The sequence below is a fragment of the Bicyclus anynana genome, chromosome 5, assembly GCF_947172395.1.
Source record: "Bicyclus anynana chromosome 5, ilBicAnyn1.1, whole genome shotgun sequence".
Taxonomy (NCBI): Eukaryota; Metazoa; Arthropoda; class Insecta; order Lepidoptera; family Nymphalidae; genus Bicyclus; species Bicyclus anynana.
In genome coordinates, this window is record NC_069087.1 from 11663516 (window position 1) to 11687162 (window position 23647).

The 23647-nt window shown below is 37.7% G+C and overlaps 1 protein-coding gene across 3 annotated transcripts in view; it reads left to right on the forward strand.

Moving 5' to 3' along the window:
- The window catches only part of LOC112053206 (diacylglycerol lipase-beta), a 97641-nt gene that overhangs the window by 58240 nt on the left and 15754 nt on the right, over nucleotides 1–23647 (forward strand). For all 3 annotated transcript variants that reach the window (XM_052881686.1, XM_024092564.2, XM_024092572.2), the window contains exons 2-6: nucleotides 8812–8907; nucleotides 14693–14917; nucleotides 20028–20140; nucleotides 21400–21621; nucleotides 22873–23188. In XM_052881686.1, coding sequence (XP_052737646.1) covers nucleotides 8813–8907; nucleotides 14693–14917; nucleotides 20028–20140; nucleotides 21400–21621; nucleotides 22873–23188 — 971 coding nt within the window. In that variant the 5' untranslated portion in view covers nucleotide 8812. The remainder of the gene's footprint in view (nucleotides 1–8811; nucleotides 8908–14692; nucleotides 14918–20027; nucleotides 20141–21399; nucleotides 21622–22872; nucleotides 23189–23647) is intronic.

Genomic DNA, 23647 nt, shown 5'->3' on the forward strand with positions numbered 1-23647 from the left:
GCATTCATTCGACCCAACAAATCATTTCAGCGGGCAGTTAGTTTTTGCTCAAAATAGCCAGCAAGAATAGAAATGAGTACATTCGCCGCTGTCACTCCCCCTCTCTTCTAATAAACTATGAGCCTGCATTAGCCACACATACTTCATTTTATGAATGCTAAAAGTTCAGCTCATTGGTCCTACCACTGAACATAGAACGCTAAAGCTAACGCTTTAACAAGGCGGCTTTGGAAGGTTTGAAAGGGCCAGAACCTCAACTGCCCGCGTACTCAAGCAAGCGTATTTTCTTCCTACTTTTTTTCGACATAATAGGAGAAATTATGCCCCAATCGTCAGTTACTTAAATATGGAACAACTTTTTAAAACCGGTCATAGTATATCAAACTTTAAGGGTAGCAAAACGTTGCCAGGAAGCTTATATCCTGGCGAATGGATGGATGGATGGATGAAGGTACATGATTTCTCATGAAATCCCGTAGGAAGTATTAAAAAAATTGCGTTTTATACTTTGACAATTGAGGATACTAAATTCCACATCCACCACTATCTAAACTACTACGGTCTAAACTCCATAATTGAATACTGTACTAGTCACACAGTACAGTACAGTAGCATAGGTGACTTTTCGTCGTTAACAACCCATATTCGGTTCACTGCTGAGGGGTTAGAGCAAAAGTCCACACGCTGGCCCAATGCGGATTGGCAGCCATCACACACGTTAAGAATTAAGAAAATTCTCTGATATGCAGGTTTCCTCATGACGTTTTCCTTCACCATTTGAGACACGTGATATTTAATTACTTAAAATGCACATAACTGAAAAGTTGGAGGTGCATGTCCCGGACTGGATTCGAACCCACACCCTCGGGAATCGGAGAAGGGAGGCATATCCACTGGACTTTTAGCCTTCTTCAAATCTGGTGAGGCTATTGCAGGCTCTCGATCTGGCATAAAGGCCTTTGAAATATACGTATATCTATAGAAGCACTATTTCTGTGTATAGAAGTATATATAAACCTTATACAATTTGCTCTGGCCCTAGCGCGAGCTAAGAAAATTATTGTGGCAGATAGTAGAAAAAAGCGAAGAAATAGGAATTTATTGCCCGACCCTTATTTGTAAACTCCTTGTGCCTTTTACTTTGGGAGTTTAAGGTCAAATATGTCTTTAACCTACAATATAAAGGAAGAATTTGTGGAAGAATGTTTGAATTAGGCTATATTTTATGTAAGTTTCAGTCGGGCAGTGATTCTAACATTCCTTTATTGGAAAATGGAACTCAAGGGCTATATTGCGGCCTAGTAGTAATTATGTTTGTTTATTATGGAGAACTAGCCCGCGTGGTTCACTCGTGTAGTTCCCGTTCCCATGAGAATAACGGGAATGATGACTAGGTTTGAATTGATGTTTTTATGAGACACTTGACACTTGACAAGGTCAATTTTATTTATTTCAAAATCTTCTAAACATTTCGTAATTAGATGAAAATTCATATATTTTTAGCTTCCTTACATTAAATAGGACATTTTTCAATATATAAACCATAAGTAACAAAGATGTTTGTAAGTTTGTTTGAACGCCCATACAAATCTAACGATCATTATGATAAACGACGTCATTAATTCGTGCCATTTTGTATGGGGCGTTTTTCAAGTTGAAATATGACACTGTTGAACCCGAACGATCGCAGATATCCTGTTACTTTTACAATATATTTTATTTTATTATACTCCTAATTTACAATTTAATTTTAAAAGCTGTCATCACCCCTATTGCACTGCAAAATACGCTTATGTTTTAATAACGCCTCGTGCAACCGATTCATACATATACCAGATACACATATTATTTCCGTTAAATAGGTACTTACATCCACATATAATTTACCGATGTTGTTTTTTCAGAGCTCTCGACGTCGCTGTTTATTACGAGCGACAATATAAAATTTATCGTCCCCAACCCTTGTTTGCTAACGCACTCCACGGCTCGCAGTTTATGAGATTTGCCGGAAATCACGTTAGCGTATCTATTATCCGGAGGCTCTGGAGCTAAATTGCGTTATTTTGTCTTTTTTTTAGTACGTCATACCTATATTAGTTGCATAGGGTTTTTAACTAGTCTAGACATACGAACAGGGAGATTACACTTAAGTTAGCCTCAACAACTCAATGCTTAGTATCCAATTAAGGAGTTTGAACTGTGGTTGTTTTGGAATATATCAGCCCCTGTAGCCAAGTAGTAAGTCGATTCTCTTCACGCGATCGCAAACGCTTCGAAAACTAGAAAAATGTATGGGAATGACAGATCTTGAACACGTGACCTGTCGATAGTTTTCTTAATTGGTCCAGGCCGTGGCTAGTTACCACCCCACCGGCAAAACGTACCGCCAAGCGATTTAGCGTTCCGGTACGATGTCTTATAGAAACTGAAAAGAGTGCGGATTTTCATTCTCCTCCTAACAAGTTCGCCCGCTTCCATCTTAGACTATTTGCCTAACCTCTCTCATTCTGAGAGGAGACTCGAGCTCAGCAGTGAGCCGAATATGGGTTGATAATGATGATGGGCGAGTGTTCTTAAATATGTTTGAGCCGTATACAAGTTGTAAAGGGTGAAAGTGGGGAAAAATAACCGAATGTCTGCATATATATTCGAGTGAGGTCTGAAATGAAAGCGCGTTGAAAGAGAATTGATGACTTGATCGATAGTGTTATTAATAATTTCATGACACAGGGGTTTCTTAATATTTTCAATTTTATACTTAATCTACCATTTTTTAGTCTCTCATTTATTTATTTCTCCTTTTTTTAAAATTTTTAACAATCTTATACATAAAATATACAAAACACTATTAAAAACTAATAAAAAAAAATCAACCCTCCCGCTGCGGGACATTTGAGTGCCCAAGCAACCGGTGGTCAGGGCTCCAGAGTGAGGAAACTACTCACAATACGCGCCGTCTCACGAATCACTGCCTTTTGTATCCGACTCTTGATCCAACAGTTAAGCGAAAGCTTCTTAAGGTGTTGGTCGAAGCTTTTCGCTATAAGACCATTGACTGAAACAACTATCGGAACAATAATAGTTGACTCAACATTCCACATGGCGGTAATCTCGTGAGCAAGGTCCAAGTATTTTGATACTTTTTCCTTTTCGGCTTTAACCAGATTATCGTCATTATTAATACGGCACTAAAACCCCATCAAAATTGCGGAATAAGTATCTGTAGGCGTTAACGATCCCAACCCCTATTTGCTTACCATCCACGTGTCACGGAATAAAGCTTTAAGAGAGCCCACACACATTCAATATACTTTACGTAGCGCAGGCAATCGAACAATGACTAACATACTCAATGACTTTCTAAGAATTTAAATAAACGGCTATATTTTTTGCTAAGACGCCTTATTCTTTGAGTGACTGAGCTTTTAAGGTGACTTTGTAATTTTTTACCTTTCATTTGATGTAGTCGCTACTCGTACAACGCCAAAGTATTCTTTGTTCGTTTTATCTGACAGATCTGACGAAGGACAGGCGCTTCTTTTTTAAATTTTCTTTTAGAAAATGTTTACTTTTAAAACACCTAATTATTGTAATCATAACTATCTATACATAATATAAAACAACGTCATCTAATATACATATTACGAAACAAAGTAGAAAACTAAATGTTAACGAATTTTCATACGATTTCCACTAATAGATAGATTCATAAGGAAGGCTTGAGTACTCAGTAAACTATATTCTAATGTAACTGTAGTGTATTCATTCCCTCCTCTCCCCTGGCCCTATCGTAGGCTGTTAAAATAGGCTGATGAGCTTTGAATCAATCCTTTAATATCTATGAAGAGAAAATCTTGAAAATCTCCTTTATGAGATCAATAACTCGCATAAAACTTCACCCGGATGTTCTAGGGTTGCATTATTGTAGATTTATTAAATTACCTATCCTCTCAGAGCATCCACATAATATATAATAGCGTACCTATTTATAGAGAACGTTGTGAATAACTTGCGTACCGCTCACTAAAATACACTGAACTTCAACCTTTCAAAGTGACTGGGAAAAAGAAAATTCTATTTGTGTAAAGCCGCAGCATATATTTTACGATGTTATATTATCCTACCTAATACTTTCGGTGTTAGGTAAGCTTCGTACAAATCAGGATAAAGTTGTGATATTCAATTTTGCACGCTCGTAAAAGAGCTGCTTTTTTCGTTCCTTCTACATAATTCATATCCATCCTAAGGCAAATCTGTGACATTGGATAAATTGGATAAAATTAACTATACGAAAGAGAGACGAATATCTTAGCAATCCATGGATTGTTCGTTTGGGTGCGGGATCCATCGCGTAGCAGAGAGAAAACTCCGAGCGAAGTCCAGAACTTGTGACCAATGGATGTAGGATTAAGGAATTCCTTGATAATGGAATTCCTTAACCCTTGACTTATATCATAACTAGCGGGCGCACGCGACTCCGTTCGCGTGAAATTTAGTTTTTCACAAATCCCTCAGGATCCATGGATTTTTGCGGGATGAAAGCAGCTTATGTGGTTATCCAGAGTAAAATCTATTTCCATTCCAAATTTCAGCCAAATTGGTATAGTAGTTACGGCATTAAAGAGTAACAAACATCCAAACATACATCCGAACAAACATCCATACAAATATCCATACAAACTTTCGCGTTTATAATATTAGTAGGAAGTTGGATGTTATGTCCGTAAACTTTAACGTATTGATATTTTATAGAATACTAACAGACGCCCGCGACTTCGTTCGCGTGAAATTCTGTTTTTCACAAAACCCGCGGGAACCATCAATTTTTTTGGGATAATAAGTAGCTAAGCTAAGACTAGTAGCAGATAATTTTTTCTGTATTCCAGATTTCAGCCAAATCGTTCCAACCAGTTCTATATGTGCCGGGTAAAGGCGTTGACTACAATCTCACCAGATGATAAGTAATGATGCAGTCTAAGATGGAATCGGGCTAGAACTCTAAAATTAGTTAATGAAATCCACTTCAATTTGAAATTCAGATCGTACAACTTAGCCTTTTTAGTATTTAAGCGAGCAGTAAGAAGTAGGTAATCAAGCTATCAGTTATTAGCTAACTGTTTTTAAAACTTTGTCAACGTTAAAATGTTAAAGGTCGAGGCGACAGTAACCGCAAATCAAAATATACCTATAAAAATACTTTAATGATTCCAAAGTTTCAAGAAGGTTTCTCAATTACGTGCTAATGATTTATACGCCATAAATCATTTAATAAACAAAAAAATATATTGTCTTTGTCCTTTTTTCGCACCCTAATAAATCATCTCGGGAAAACTTCGCAGTATTCGTTAAAATATTTTCATGTCGTCGCGAATTGGCCTGGGACGCATAAATACATTCGCACGATTGTTTGAAATTTGCCCGATCTACATAGTCCCACTGACCGAGCGAGATTATATCGAATACATCTAGTTAGTAAACAAGACTGAATAAGATTTCTGATCCCAAAATATTCGTCCGGGTTCACCGTACTGGATGCAGAATGTAGGACACCAAGGCGGATTGGAGAATGCGACACGTATAGCTACACAAGTTTGCTTATTGCAAAAGTGTTGAAAGCTTTCACACTATATTTGAGTCCGAGTTAAAGGAGCCAAAGCGTTCAAAAATATTTGAAGTCATCTTGAAGTTATTTCTAATAATCTTGCATAGCAAAATGACTGTAAAACCTACATTTTTGTATGAGTTTAAAGATAAAATACTGTCAGACTTTCGCGTTTAAGGTAGCTCATTAGTCCCACCCGGGACCCGACCCGTACCGCCTCGTCATTAAGCGTCCACTTGTCGTCGACAGATGACCACGGGTGGACGCCGCGTTGTCCACTAATGAACCTCGCGTGGTCAACGAATTTTCGAGAGTCGACAGGTGGACCACGAGTAGACGCCGCGTTGTCCACCTGTGAACCGCGCGTTGCCAACTCGCGGTTCATGCGAGGCAACCATGTCAACAGCGAGCTATCATCGAGTAGCCCACTCGCAGTCCGTGCGTGGATATCTCGCGATCGAGGCGATCCGATGATGGTACGGAGTTGATGTGCATACGAAGAATACTAACCACTCGAGGCGAGGCGGTGCGGGTCGGGTCTAATGAGTTACGACCTTTATTCTTATTATACGTGTCTAAAATTGATGAATGTCGCGGTTAGATACATTACCACTATTTCGTTTCACATTGACTTAATATCTTATGCTTATTCCTTTAAAGTCATCTATCAAATTTTAATGGACTGGTGTAATACCGTAACTGTAGGAAAAAACTGTAGATATCTTTTACAAACTATATTTTATTTTCAGTTACGAAAACGACAGTGTCGAAAGAGAACGTTATAGGTATATCAAAGTAGAAGCACAAAAGAGACACATAATATCTTTTAAAATAGATACTTAATATGTTTATCCTAACATAGTACAACTAAGCCGCTTCCCAGATTTTTTTGAAGATTTTCAAGAAGGTGCATACGTATACCTACGTATTTAATAAATAATAGGAAGATATAATAAATTTCGACTAGTATACCTACTTATAAAGACTGTATCTATCTAGAACTACTAATAGTATATAAAGAGGTAAAGTTTTTGGTACTGTAGGCAAGTCAACCCATATTCGGCTCACTGCTGAGCATGAGTTTCCCCTCAGAATGAGAGGGGATAGGTCATAGTCCACCACGCTGGTCCAATGCGGATTGGCAGACTTAGCACACGTAGAGAATTAAGAAAATTCTCAGGTATGCAAGTTTCCTTCACCGATGTTCTTCCTTCACCGTTTGAGACACGTAATAATTAATAATACTGAAAAGTTGGAGGTGAGGCCCCGGACCGGATCGAACCTACACTCTCCGGAATAGGAGGCAGAGGCCATATCCACTGGGCCGTCACGGCTTGGTACTGTAGGGGCAACGCTTTTTTATACTATTAGATATGGCATTAGCGCGTCGAAACTAAGTGTCATAGGTTATATTGTATTCTCACTGGAACGAGAACTACGCGGGTGATACCACGAGGCGTCGCGTCGGTTAGTTTAATATAAAGCCACTCGGTTTTTACGTTCATATAAATATAGGACACCTGACACCGCGCGTTACCATAGGAATATGGGGATAATATATAGCCTTCCTCGATAAATGGGCTATCTAACACTAAAAGAATTTTTCAAATCGGACCAGTAGTTCCTGAGATTAGCGCGTTCAATCAAACAAACAAAACTCTTCAGTTTTATAATATTAGTATACTTATAGCGTTGTGGGTACTGATGTACTCACAACAAATTTTAGCTGAGTCAGGTCCATTTTTTTGGCACAACATATTTTCTATATATATATGTATTAGTTTTAAGTTATTATATAGTTATGTGTTGTGTTAAGAAATAAATGATTCCTATTCTATTCTATTCTATTCTATAGAGATTAATTGACTAATCTGGACAGATAGTAAACAATTTCGCAAAAATATCTTCTGACGGTTTGTTCAGCTTGTTAACTTCGGTGTCAGTTCGTTGTAATAATGAGTAGCTTTCGGCACAGTCAATATTATATTTCAAGGATATTTTAAGGAAAATGTTCTCCCAACCAATATTATTTCTTGTCACTCAAAAACCCACTTAATTAACTTTAATTTTGCAACGTTAGTTGTAATTTTTCATTACGTGTATAACTTTCGAATTTTTTGTGCAAATATTTATTAGTTATATTATAGGACTCAAAAATGATTACAAATATAAAAAAACTAATGACGAACAAAGGTTATGATTCACAACACTTGTCAGGACAATTTAATTAACAAATCAAACTGTAACCAAAATAAGACCCTAAAGTGGCAGAGAATGACCTTGAGTGGAGTCACGCACTTGTGAACGATGTGTGTAGGGTTAAAGGTACCTTTGACTGTGTACAAACACTCCCCTTTTCCACTCAAGTTTCTCTCCCCGCCTATCCTAAGTAACCCATAAAGAATTACACAACAAGAGATGTGGACGCCTCGAACGCCACGAGCACACTGAAGCCGTCCGTACCGTAAGTCGTTGCTACGCAGCGATAACAGTTATTACCTATATGTGACGTGATAGGTTAGTAATAAATGTTATTATTCTCAATAAACAAAAATCATCCTACCATTATGCACCACCTTAAAGCATGTCTCTTCAGCATTAAACTTTACAAAATTTCAAAAGACACAAATTAAAACTTTAGAAATTTGTGACACATACCTAAATATGTTATAGGTATGTAGTAATATACCTAAATGTATTATAGGATTAATGCAAATTATTGGTTTATATTAACTTTTCTCATAATAAATGCAGATTCTTCAGCTTGACGACTATCGTGTGACAAAAAATACTTCCTGAGTTACACAACACTACTTACTGAGATAATAAAAACAATAAAGCGTGTTTTTTTTTCACTGCATTGAATATTATTACTGATTGATAATATTATCTGACGACAATCGATAATAAATTCCTATTTACTATAGGAGTAAAATACAATTCTAAAGACTGATTAATCATAGTAAAATCCATGATTGTAGCTAGAAAATAGACGAGAAAAACCACAAAGTTGCTATTCTCGATGTATTCGGTATTTGCGCAAATTACTGCACGGACTTACGCAAAATGAGCTGTTTGCTCGGTTACACAACGAAACTGGAATTTCCGTAGTAAAACGCGCGATCTACCATTTATCTCGTTTTTATTTCATTGTCATGCCACTTTCCCCCCTGATGGCAGGTAATAAAGAACATTTTCTATTGTCGCAGAATGCCGGCGCTCCGGCTCCTGGGGCGCAAATGGCTGGCCGCCTCGGACGATCTCGTATTTCCGAGTATATTCGAACTTCTTTTCCGATTCGTCTGGTAAGTGATTTCTTTTATACATATATCTTAAAAGTTGTGCCTAATGTTTGTTATTGGATATCTTGATTAGTTGATTGGGTAACGTGATTTTCCTTGAAAGAAATTGCGGGCCTACGAATAAAACTTTTCCGAACTCTTTATTGGATTTTTTCTTCCAACCAATTTAACCATTCTTTGATACATTATTGGAATATTTCTGAACTTCTTAGTATTTTTTCATCTTTTTTCCAAACTTCCTTATTCCAATTCTTAGATAGGGTTTGTTATTGTTACATTCTCTGAATTTAATATAAATCTATCTTACTTTTTTTGATAGGTCCTTAATTTCCTACAATGTCCTTTGACGGCCTGCTCGGCGCAGTGGTATGCGCGGTGGATATACAAGACGGAGGCCCTGGGTTCGATCCCAGACTGGACGGATGTAGGTTTTCTTAAAAGGTCTAGGTCTGGCTGATGGGAGGCTTCGGCCGTGGTTAGTTACCACCGGTACGATGACGTGTAGAAACCGAAAGGAGTGTGGATTGTCTTCCTACTCCTAACAAGTTCCTCCTCCTCCTTGAGGTCGTATTCCACATTACTGAGGGTCGTGACAACCTATCACAAGCTTGCTTCTTCACGTGCCATGTGCCTAATATGGTTAGCCCGCTACCATCTTAGATTACATCATCACTTACCATCAGGTGAGATTAAAGTCAAGGCCTAACCTAGTAAAAAATAAAAAAAATAATAAAAAAATCCCATCGTTGTTGATTGAATTTATATGAACTTTATTTATATTTATGTAAAATATAAGTTTTTAGTAAATTTCATATTTGTTTACTTAGTTAGTGTTAGTATTTCCCAAGTGCGACGATAACAAGAGCAAGTAGAAGACATTAATTTGCTAGTAAATGAACAACTGAATCGAGAAAATGTCGATATCGAAAGCTTGAATTACAATTTATGACGCCACAACTATCCTTGCAATACTTTGTGAATAAAAATGTCTTCTATATTGTTTACACAGAATACAAACATTTCAAACAGATGATTCTGTTTAAGCCAAAAGTAATTGGATACTTGTCTATGTTTTTTTTGAATTGAACACAAATTTAGTATCTTCTTTTATTTAGTATTTCTTTATTTCCTAAATATATTCTCTGTACAAATCTATTACAGTTGTAAATATATCTCATCATTATCATCATTACCAGCCGATGGACGTCCACTGCTGGACATAGGCCTCTTGCATGGACTTCCAAACAAAACGGTCTCGAGCCGCCATCATCCAGCGGCTCCCTGCAACCCGCTTGATGTCTTCGGTCCACCTAGTGGGGGGTCGACCAACACTGCGCTTTCCGGTGCGGGGTCGCCTTGCACCTTGGGACCCCAACGTCCGTCGGTTCTTCGAACTATGTGGCCTGTCCATTGCCACTTCAGCTGCGCGACTCGCTGAGCTATATCAGTGACTTTAGTTCGTCTGCGGATTCTGCGGAGTCTAATTCGATCACGCAGAGAAACCCCAAGTACTATTTATTACTTAACTTACAATATTCATACATACATTCATATGATGATGATTCCTACGCATTATTACCGTGACTAATTAATAGATAAGTTAAATCTTTCGAATGTCTAGTAGAAAAAAGAAGATTAAAGTGGTGAAGTGATCATCACCGTTAAACGTTCTTCTTTGGACTGAGATTTCGCTATAGATAAAGAAACAACAACTTCATTGACCTTTACTGGAATTCTTATTTCTCTACCTTAATTATAATTACTTTATTTACATTCTTATTACTTTACTTATATTCTAATTACTTTATTTAGATTCTTATTACTTTACTTATATTCTAATTACTTTATTTAGATTCTTATTACTTTATTTAGATTCTAATTACTTTACATATATTCTAATTAACCAATCTCACTGAACATCACTGCACCTTAGTATCTGCCAAATATAAACATATGCAAATCCGAGACGCATAATTTTATGGGCGTTGTATTTCTGAGTCAGAGTACATAATTATGAAGCAAGTACTAAATATAGTTAGGAAATATCGCAGTATGATTTTAACCTTGTTTTGTAAGTGAAGTAACTGTGAAGTAGCCTAGTTAATATGTCCAACTCAAGGTCTTCTTACTAGCTTACTAAGACCGTTGTCATGTTAGAGTGAGGGCCCTCATGGCAACTATATCTAAATTACGGGATATGTAGTAGATACAATCTATACTAATATATAAAGCTGAAGAGTTCGTTTGTTTGTTTATGATTGAACGCACTAATCTCAGGAACTTCTGGTCCGATTTGAAAAATTATTTCAGAGTTAGATAGCCCATTTATCGAGGAAGGCTATAGGCTATATATTGTCCCCTTACTCTTACGGGAACGAGAAACACGCGGGTGAAACCGCGCGGCGTCAGCTAGTTGTTAAATAAACGGCAAGACACAGCTCTTGTCTGTGATCTCTCCTGGTATTACATTCTATTTTAAAGACTCAATAGCTCAGTGTTAAACGGGCCGGACTCATCACCAAGAGGTGGTGGTTCGACCCCGCCCCGCTAGACTAATGTCGTAACTACTCCTAACGCAGTCTTTTCGAACTAATTGGAGGGGAACGGGAATATTGGTCAAATTAAAAAAATATATGGCAATTATTATTTAAAAAAAAATTACACTACTCTCACACAATACTCAAAGATGGTAGCGAGCTATCTTGTAAAAAGGCCTAATCAAAGTATTACTAACGTGCGAACGCGGTAGTCAACTTCCTTAACTGCTAATTGATATAAAAATAATAATATAATCTTGAGCTTCCATCAAATAGTCCACTTGATCCAAATACTGGATTAATGAACTTTCTCTTTAATGATATATTTTGAATACTGGAAACCAAAACATTAGCAACGTTCCAGAGGTCATCAACTTTCTTAAAGCTTTTGATTATAGTAAAAATAAAATATGATCTTGAGCTTTCATCAAACAAAATAGCCCACTTGATTCGAATGCTAGATAAAGGAACTTTCTTTTCAAGTTTTACTGAAAACCAAACGATTACTAACGTGCCAGAGGTGGTCAAGTTTTTTAAAGCTTTTAGTCAATTATATATAAAAATAAAATATAAGCTTGTGCGTTCATCAAATAGCCCACTTGATCCAAATACTGGATGAATGAACTTTCTCTTCAATGATCTGTAAGCGTATACTGAAAACCAAACGATTACTAACGTGCCAGATGTGGTCAAGTTTCTTAAACCTTTTAGTAAATTTGTATATAAAAATGAAATATGAACTCGAGCTTTCATCAAATAGCCCACTTGATCCAAATACTGGATGAATGAACTTTCCCTTCAATGATCTGTCAGCGTATACTGAAAACCAAACGATTACTAACGTGCCAGGTGTGGTCAAGTTTCTTAAAGCTTTTAGTCAATTTGTATATAAAAATAAAATATAATCATGTGCTTTCATCAAATAGCCCACTTGATCCAAATACTGGATGAATGAACTTTCATCCAGTATTTGATCCTTTAATGATCTATCTGTCAGCGTATAAAACCAAACGATTACTAACGTGCCAGATGTGATCAAGTTTCTTAAAGCTTTTATTCAATTTGTATATAAGAATAAAATATAATCATGTGCTTTCATCAAATAGCCCACTTGATCCAAATACTGGATGAATGAACTTTCTCTTCAATCATCTGTCAGCGTATACTGAAAACCAAACGATTACTAACGTACCAGAGGTGGTCAAGTTTCTTAAAGCTTTAAGTTAATTTTTATTTAATGATAAAATAAAATATAATCATGTGCTTTCATCAAATAGCTCACTTGATCCAAATACTGGATGAATGAACTTTCTCTTCAATGATCTGTCAGTAATACTCGAGCTCACAGCGACCTTCGCCCCAGTGTCTGATTGCTTCATAATGGCTTTTGAATTGTCGCGGAATCGTTTTGATTGCCATTATTTGCTGATTCTCGGTCACTTAACCCCGACCGGACATTTCATTACTTTTGGACATCTCCTGCTTATTATTCAATTCAGCATTCAGTTGACATAATGGAACTTGATTGTTTGCCACTTATTTTTAAATGCTAACAATACACACTACTTTGTTTTCTTTTCATTGTATTTATATTTGTATTGTATTGTATTATATGTTGTAAGAATACGCTTTAAGTTCCTTGTTCCTGTTTCGCACTGCAAAACATAGAATGCCCTTCCTTTCTGATTGCAGCCAAGCGTTAGCCTAAAATCTAAATCATGATTATCATCAGCGCCGGCCCGAAGTAAATTTTTAAATAGAGCGATATACAATTGTGGCGCCTCTCCTGTTTGTTCCTAATAATATGCAGATACCTATACCAAATTATGAGTGTAAAGTAAGAATGGAACGCGAAGATCTTGACCATACTCTGGGGTAACCAATTGAAAATCAGGCGCAGTGCCGTCTACGGTTGACTAGGATTATCAATTAGATTTGGAGCCTAGAGCGATTGCTCCGTTCGCCATATGGACGGGCCGGCCCTGATCATCATTCTTCATTATCAGCCGATAGACGTTAGAGTCATTCTGCCCATCTCTTCTGCTTCTCGGGCCTCATCAGGCAATGCTTCTACGCTCGCCCAAATCCCCCGGTGACGCCGGGTCCCATTAAGGAGCCCACGGCACTTACACAATTAGAAAAAAAAACAAAAAGCGTTGCACGTCAACAACTAGACAAAAGCCTTCTACAAAGACTAACAACAATAAACATTACTTTATCCATTGAATTTATATTGTATCTTTGTATAAAATATTTTAGTTCCTAGTTCTACTAGGCTACTAGGCTATTTTCAGTGATTCAAGTGGGAATTTTATACGTAGGTATATTTTAACGAATGTCGTAGTTCAGGGTTTGCACGTTCACGAAGTCGAAGGCGTGCGCTAGTGAGGAATATAATTGAAATAATTAAATATGCCAAGTTAATAATAACTTCATTTGAGCTCGTAAATCTAGGTCAATTGATATTTAAATTGACAACAGATTAATTGAATAATTTACGGCCGCACCTACGAGCGAATACAACCTTTGTCTACAATTGATGTAAATTCATCATTCAAAGTTATCATAAAATGTACAAAGTTAAACCAATGTTAACTTGATTTTTAACACCTTAGAACCTGCCCATTGGTGCCGATGTGCTGATAGATTAGTTATAGAAAGTATATATATACTAATATTATTAATATATTAGCGGATGCCCGCGTTTCCGGTTGCTTAAAAATCAGCGTAACTTTCATTCTCTATTCAATCTTTACACATCAGCAAGCAGGTCATCTCCACCTAGATGATAAATCCGGGTGGGGGTACGCGCCTCGAGGCTTAGCTTCTTTGTCCGGGTAAGGCGCAGGGGATGTTGTTACCCTGTTTTTTTTCCAGCCCCATTCGTGGCTGTGTCCTTGTGGTCTATGGGTCGTTTTGGGTGTTAGTCCATGTACCCCACGCGGACTTGCTTGCTTATTGATATCCTGGGCCGGTGTCATATACAATGTTGTGAGCCACGCGGAATGCGACGTCATCGGTGTCCTGCGCTTACGCTGTAAGTGATGATGCGTGATAATGATTGATTCTGCCACTTGGCTAATCTAACTTTAGGCTACTTACTATCTATCTTTGCCTATAACATAGCAGTGTCAGACGGAGCACTGGCACGGCGGCTCGTTCGTGCTGCTGTATCTATCGGCACGCTGACGCTGCAACCGTGCCTCGTGCTACTATTAGGCTAATCTAACTTTAGGCTTGTATCTTTCCAGGCTAGTCCTTATCGCCCTGGTAGTGGAAGTCCTGTACCCCATAACATGGCAATGTCAGACGGAGGGCTGGCACGGCGGCTCGTTCGTGCGGCTGTATCTATGCGGCACGCTGACGCTGCAGGCGTGCCTCATGCTGCTGCTGGCAGCCCTGGCGCAGCAGTCGGCGAGGGGAACCATCACAGAGACGGATGTTCGGAGGCTCGTCTCGCCTTTATTGTTACTTAAGTAAGTACCTGTATCAGTACCATGTTTACAAAATAGCCTGAAAGTATATACTTATCTACATTTAATTATTCTGACGGCATCCGTGGCGCAGTGGTGGATTTACAAAATGAAAGTCCTGGGTTCGATCCCCGGCTAAGCCGATTGAGATTTTTTTAATTGGTTTAAGCCGTGGAGCCGTGATAGCCTAGTGGATATGCCTCTGCCTATGACCTCTGCCTCCGACTCCGGAGGGTGTGGATTCGAATCCGGTCCGAGGCATGCACCTCCAACTTTTGAGTTGTGTGTATTTTAAGAAATTATATATCACGTGTCTCAAACGGTGAAGGAAAACATCGTGAGGAAACCTGCATACCAGAGAATTTTCTTAATTATCTGCGTGCGTGAAGTCTACCAATCCGCATTGGGCCAGCGTGGTGGACTATTGGCCTAACCCCTCTCATTCTGAGAGGAGACTCGAGCTCAGCAGTGAGCCGAATATGGGTTGATAACGAGGTCTGGCTGGTCTGAGGCTTCGGCGCTACCCTACCAGCAAAGACGTACCGCCAAGTGATTTAGCGTTCCGGTACGTATCGGAGAGAGTATTACAAGCATACAAGGTTTGTAGTAAGCGTGTATAAAAACCACGAGTTTCTCCGTAGGTACTAAACGTATCTTCTGGCCTTTGGATTAATGGCGGCATCGTTCCATTTTCACTAATCACTGACACTGGAACTTAATTTCCTCTGTGGTGTGATTAGTTTTTACTGAAACAATTATCATTTTAATTACTGTATTAATGATATGCATTGTTTATCCGTACCTACGGTGTTGATGGATTAGTTAAATGAGTTTTATATTATCAGATATTTTTTTCTCATCCGTTATTATCAAAGATTTTATACTATTAGACTAGCGCATTGAAACAGAAGCTTACAAAGGTGGTTAATTGTCTTAATTTCATTTAGTTGCATAGTAAACAACGAAAGTTATTCTGACGGCCTTCGTAGCGCAGTGGTATGCGCGGTGGATTTACTTGACGGAGGTTCTCGGTTCGATCCCCGGCTGGGTCGATTGAGGTTTTCTTAATTGGTCCAGGTCTGGTTGGTGGGAGGTTTCGGGCGTGGTTAGTTACCACCCTACCGACAATGACGTACCGCCAAGCGATTTAGCTTTCCGGTACGATCTAGGGTTAACTTGTAGAGAATAAAAGAAATATATATATTACCTTAATATTGTCTACAATGTGCTAGTTGTTTAGTCAGTGTAACTAAATTTCGGATCACTTTTTGCAGTCGTGTAACATATCTAACAGTTTAAAATCATTGGTTATTATATTATTCTATAGCCTATCTTTACTTACAAACTGTAATCACCTAAGTCCCTCATTTAAGATTTAGATGGTCTGTAAAATGACGGTCGATTCTTACTTTAACTATTGTTTTATTCTTTCATTAATGGGATATTCTGATATCATGCTTCCATTAATGATTATTGTTATTAATTATTATCTTTGTCTATGAGAGAAATCTTGATAAGCGTGTAGAGCGGTGCTTATCTTAATCATACCCTTATAATAGGCGCTCACTTTACCGTTGCTTTTACAAAGGCTTCCGGAATTTTTAGGGTTCCGTACTTAAAGAGCCATGATAGCCCAGTGGGTATGACCTCTGCCTCCGATTCCGGTGGGTGTGGGTTCGAATCCGTTCCGGGGCATGCACCTCCAACTTTTCAGTTGTGTGTATTTTAAGAAATTAAATATCACGTGTCTCAAACGGTGAAGGCAAAACATCCTGAGGAAACCTGTAGGTATACCAGAGGATTTCTCAATTCTCTGCGTGTGCGAAGTCTGCCAATCCGCATTGGGCCAGCATGGTGGACTATTGGCTTAACCCCTCTCATTCTGGGAGGAGACCCTAGCTCAGCAGTGATTCGGATATGGGTTGATGTTGATGATTTTTCCTATTACTGAAACTCCGCTGTCCGTCCGTTTGTCCATTTGTCTATAATTCAGTCGGTCTGTCACTAGGATGTATCACATGAAACAAATCAAATCAAAATTATTTTTTTCCAATTATGCTTAATTTACAAGCAACATCAGGTAATAATATTATTAGATAATGGTGATAATAATTAGTCGAAAACTTAAAATTAAAGTTACGAGGGTTCCAAACGCGCCTTGGTCCGTCGTAGTTACGACTATTAAGATTTTCACAGATAATGTATTTCTGTTGTACCTATTTATGAACCGATTTAGAAAAAAGAAGGAGGTTCTCAATTCACCTTCGTCATATAAGTATTAACCAATTTTAGAAAATTCTTTTCTTGTTTTAAAGAGTATACTTTCAGATTGGTGCCATTGCTTTTTCATAAAAATCGGTTTAGTAATTTTGTGTTAAAATCAAAATAACTGAAATACATGTCTGAAGTTGGTTTAATTTTTATGTTAAAAAATATTAGAAGAAGTTACTACTACACGATGATGTAGCAGTTTATAGAAATAATATAGAAACGCTTTAATCTGCAAGACTCAATTATTGTTTGAATCCATACCATTAATTGTTATGTTCTTGAACAATTGAACTCTACTAATGCCATGCCTCATAAACATCTTTGTTCCTGTAGCCATGTGACGGCACATCGATTCTCTTTCTACAAACGCTAACGCCTCGAAAAAAAAATGTATGCGAATGATTTCACTAACATTCACTATCGACAGGTCACGTGATCAAGTTGTCGATCGGATCTGTCACTCCCATACATTTTGTTAGTTTTCGAAGCGTTAACGTTTGTAGACAGAGAATCGACGTGCCACCAGGCTGGAAACAACTTCGACCTTCTATATGATCAGATTCAATATATACTAATATTAATAAAGAGTTAAAGTTTGTCGTATTGTAGAGGGTAATCGCTGGATCTAATAATAGACTACAAGTACGTACTCACCTGTACCGCTCAGAAATGACAGCATAGTGCTCACAGTTAGTCTATACTAATATAATAAAGCTGAAGAATTTGTTTGTTTGTTTGTTTGATTGAACGCGCTAATCTCAGGAACTACTGGTCCGATTTGAAAAATTCTTTCAGTGTTAGATAGCCCATTTATCGAGGAAGGCTATATAGGCTATATATTATCCCCGGATTCCTACGGGAACGGGAACCACGCGGGTGAAACCGCGCGGCGTCAGCTAGTGTTCGATAAAAAAACAAAAACTACACAAAGGATTTTAATAAAACTTGGTACAATTATTCTTCATATTTCTGGGTAGGTTATAGTATACTTTTCATCACGCTACGATCAATAAGCGTAGAGCAGTGAAGGGAAATTTTGGGAAAACGGGAGAAGTTACACCATTTTTACAGTGATACTACTGTAAAGGCTGGATTAAAGAAGTCTGAGGGCAGACGAAGTCGCGGGAGTTTGCTAGTTTCTGATATAGTAACAGCCCTCTAAGCATTATTCACGTTGGGTCATTTCACAGGTAATTTTTGTTCAAGGGCTTATAGTCTAAAAACCGATTTTGAAAATTCTTTTACCACTGGATCGCCCGCTTATTTGTGAGTGTCATAGGCTATACTTTATCCACGTGTTCTCACGGAAACAGAAAGTACGTTTGTAAAACCGCGGGGCGTCATTTAAGCCAGGGTCCATCAGCAAGCAACCTACCAACCTACCTAAGTATTTAAAATCGCCAGAAAAAATCGTAAAGGAAAAATAATTTCTAAGAATTAATTACTTAAATGCTGTATTATTACAACCCGCTAATGATTGTATTGTTTTTTTTTTCTTTTCTCTTTTTGTTTGTTGTTTAATGTTTTTTTTTTAATATAGTATAAGTAATAACAGCTAGTGCATAGTAAAACCAGCTGTGGTTTGTGTTGCATCATGGTTAGACTTAATTTAAATTATGAATTTTTATTTTGTAGAATAATAAATAAATAAATTATATCTGTTATCGCCGCGTTGCAACGACTTGCGGTACGGACGGTTTCAGTGTGCTCGTGGCGTTCGAGCCGTTTACATCTTTTGTTGTGTAATTCTTTATGGGTTACTTGGGGAGAGTGACTTGAGTGGAAAAGGGGAGTGTTTGTTAACAGTCAAAGGCGCCTTAAGCCCTACACACATCATTCACAAGTGCGTGACTTCACTCAAGATCATTCTCTGCCATTCTAGGGGTTTATTTTGGTTACAGTTTGATTTGTTAATTAAGTTGTCCTGACAAATGTTGTGAATCGTATACTTTGTTCGACATTAGTTTTCTTATTTTTGAAATCACTTCTGAGTCTCCTAAATTAACTTATTAAAAAGGCGGAAATTAGTTGCATACCATACGTAATCTAAATGTAGTCACATTTATTATATTCTTGGCCTAATACAACAATATTGCCGAGTTACTATGTACGTACCGCACTTAGCACGTTTTTGTCGATGGGTTTTTGTGCTCGTTTATTTATTTGTTTCGACGATATCTGTATACCCTTTTTGATTGAAGGTATAAATGAATCCTGAGTAAAAAATACCCTTGAACTCAAGTTAAATTAAAATCCAAGATACCTTTCCGTAAAACAAGTAACGAAATATTTTTTTAACGGCCTCCATGGCGCAGTGCTAAGTGCGGTGGATTTACAAGACGGAGGTGCTGGGTTCGATTCCCGGCTGGGCTTGCTAAAAACGTACCGCCAAGCGATTTAACGTTCCGGTACGATGTCGTGTAGAAACCGAAAGGGGTGTGAATCCTCCTCCTAACAAGCCCGCTTCCATCTTAGATTGAATCATCACTTCCCATCAGGTGAGATTGTAGTCAAGGGCTAACTTATAAAGAATAAAAAAAAGTGTGTGTCAGCTCCGACACACGAATGGAGTTTACTCTTTTAGATCGACTGTCTAAATAACTGTATGTTGCCCCGCAGCATACACTATGTACATCTGAAAATTGAAAGGTGCGCAATCGAGGAGCAGGGCATGGTGAAAGGTGCGCAGAATAGGTTGCGCACAAAAAACGTAACGCCGTCATTCGTTCATTGAATTTTACTGCCGAATTTTTTTTCATACCGGGAGCTATATATAAAAAACCGATTTTTATGGAGTAAACTTAAAAAATCTTGCTAAAATTATTTTCTCTTTTTGTTCCAGAGTATTTTTAGTTCTGCCCGAGATTGGGTTGAATGTAATGGGGACCATGTGGATGTTCTGTGAAGTCATACAGTGTACTGTAAAGGATAAGTTTTCTAGTATTGTTATACAAAGTAAGTAACTATATAAACTAGCTTTTAAAACTATTTCAAGCTGATTAAAAATATATAAAAAAAAATACGTGGGGACTGCTGCGATGAAGCATGCATAGCATTTTTTATCAACGTATGCGTTTATATTTATTTATTCATTTTATTTATGCAGTGTTTTTTTTCTTTAGAAAAGAATAAAAAATATAATAATAAATAAATAAAAAAATAATTACAATGATGATACTATGGCTGGAATCGAGCTCTGGTTTAATAAGTTTTGTCAATTAGTTTCACACCACTTGTCTAGTTAAGTCGTGATAACGTCGAAATTAATCATCAAGTTAACACATTTCTCGGCTTGGGTGTTAGGTTTATTTTCGTTACGGAATTTCTTGATTCCGTCGCTGCGCTCAAAGCCCGCGATAAAGGCTACGTAATAGCTTGAAAATCCGGTTTTACTTCGAAATATGATTACACAGTTTTTTATTTTACTGTATAACTAATATCATCAAAGACTATGATCCTCAGAACACCATCTATCTTTTGTTGAAAGAAAAACAAAAAATGGTGAGAAATCTACATAACGTACAAACTCGTTATTATTAATACTAGAGGAAATCATTATTTTACCTAAAATGTACATACATATTTACCTGGTATTTTAAAGTACTTTGGTCATAATTATTAAATAAAATGAAATTTTAAGCATAGTACATAAATTTTGAAGACAATCTTATTATAAGTAATTTTCTTAATTTTACTTCATACATAGTAATATGTATGAAGTAAAATTAAGAAAATTTATTTAATTATTAACCGACTTCAATAAAAGGAGGAGGTTCTCAATTCGAGCGTATATTTTTTTTGTATATAACCTGATTACTGACGCCTGGACCGATTTAAGTAATTATTTTTTGTTCGAAAGGGTATGCTCCTGAGGTTTTCCCATTTTCATCATCTGATGATGGAATCCTGGAGAAATCGACTTTTCAATTAGATATAGGTTGTGACTGTCATTGGGGGTTTTAACATGACTACACAGAGCAATATACCTTGAAAGAATTTTTCTAATTTTTTGGAAGGAAGGTTTCCAAATCTAGTATAATACACTAAAAATGGATAAATAACACCGCCTTCAAACTGATCAGTAGGTAGAACATAATACGATATTATTTTTCCATTTATAGTTTAGTGGGTACGTTTTATGTTTTTGAAGTCGGTTGATTTTTTTTTATTAAATTTATTAATTATAGACAATCTAATGTAACTTTTTATTTCAGGTATAGTCCTATTTAATTGGGTCCAACTAGGTCTGACCGTGTTCGGTCTGTTCATGGTGTTTGACCCCCTGGGGTCGGTGAACTATGGCGACATGCAAGACACGCCGACCCAGGTCCGACACCATAGGAAAGTGACTGGATTATGGTCGCGAAGGTTCAGGTGGGCCTTTTGTTGGTTGAAGAGAGACGAACATGGAAAGGAGGCCTTTCAGCAAGTTGCTGGTAAGAATCTACTCTAAAACTCCTCCATTTTTAAATCGGTTAAAATGTGATTTTTTAATTTTTGGCATTTATAGTTTGGCAAGTTCATTGATGACACTCCCATGATTTGCGGTCGACGAAGGAGGGGGGGGGGGGGGGGGGGGGCACGCGGGTATGAAGTCGTGCGCGCGGGGCATTACTACCTCCTCTCGGCCCCATCACATACCATCGGGAGTTTTACGAACTTTCCCAAGCTATAGTATTCTATGAGAAGTAGCCGAACAGGGATGCCTTAAGGTTTTGAGTTTATGCCTGGATGCTTAAGCTTTATTTGACTATGCAAAAACTATTTGTGTCAATTATTTCGTCACACCCTATGCTTCAAAGATAGGCCTCCGTGATAAACCTTACACATCGTTGGTTAGCAAACAATAACACGGAAGTCATAACGATTTGCAAACTTTGAGTATCATTAGATGCAGAATTGACGAACGCTATCTATCTATTAATCACATTCAAGGATTTTGAGGAACTAGCAAAGGATATTTAAAAAATAATAAATACTTAAGGGACTTCGTCCGCATGCTATCAGTTTTTCGCAAATTTCACAGGACCTATGGATTTGTCCGAAATAAAAAGTAGACTATGCTTTAATCCAGGGTATAATCTATCTCCATTTCAAATTTTTGCTTGAAAGAGTAACAAACATCTATACATAACACTAATATTATAAAGGCGAAAGTTGGTGTGTGTGTGTATGTTTGTTTCTCCTTTGCGCTGCGGATACTGAAGCAATTTGGCTGAAATTTGGAATGGAAATAGATTTACCTCATTGATACATACATAGACTACTTTTAATCCCGGAAAAATCCATGGTTCCCGCGGGATTTGTGAAAAACTGAATTCCACGCGGACGAAGTCGCGGAGTTAGCTAGTTCGATTGTAATATTTGAAGTCATCATTACCCATATTCGGCTCACTGCTGAGCTCGAGTCTCCTCTCTGAATGAGAGGGGTTAGGCCAATAGTCCACCACGCTGGCCCATTGCAGATTGGCAGAATTAAGAAAATTCTTTGGTATGCAGGTTTCCTCACGATGTTTTCCTTCACCGTTTGAGACACGTGATATTTAATTTCTTAAAATGCACACAACGGAAAAGTTGGAGGTGCATACCCCGGACAGGATTTGATCCCACACCCTCCGGAATCGGAGGCAAAGGTCATATCCACTGGACTAGATATTTGTAGTATTTAACGGTATTGTCTTTTACAGCATTGCTCAGCGCTTTATTCAGATCAACGGACTTGGTTCCATCAGACGTAGTGGCTGGATGCGTGCTCCTCAGAGTACGTCAAAAGCGGGAAACACGAGAGATGCGTCGAATACAAATGCTCAATGACGAGGAGCCGATTTATACAACTGACGTCAACAAAGTATTCTCAGAGACGCCGCCTTGGATGAATCTTGACGACGCACTGCACTATCTCAGGCTGTCCATAGCTGCTTACGGATGGCCATATGTATTATACCGACATTGCTTCACTGGCTTCTGCAAGCTGGCGCGACAGTTGACCTGTTGTTGTTGTAGGTGAGTTTTCTGTGTCTGTTAAGAACTTTCTATTCATATTATTTTAACACGGCTATATCTCACGTGGGACAACGTCGGAGTATGCCCGACTAGTTTCGAACCCATACGGGGCTCTTAGTCATGTCAGTCGTCAGTTTTAAACGTGTTTATAATATGAATAACACTCACGATAGTTTAAATTCTAAAACTTTTTATTCCTTACAATCTTAAACTGATAAAAAAGAGAAAAACATCGAAATCTAAAAGGATCCATAGCAAACCTTTAATATTATCGGTTAATAGTTAGTTTAATATTATCGGTTAATACTTCGTTGTTCTTGACAAAGTTACATCTACAAAGTTAAATGACACTATTTATATGTGTATGTGTGTGCGTGATTTTACCGCTACATACTCGTTTTTCACTTACTACCTACAGTTTACCTACAAATGATATTTCTCTTGCCTTTGGCAACAAAG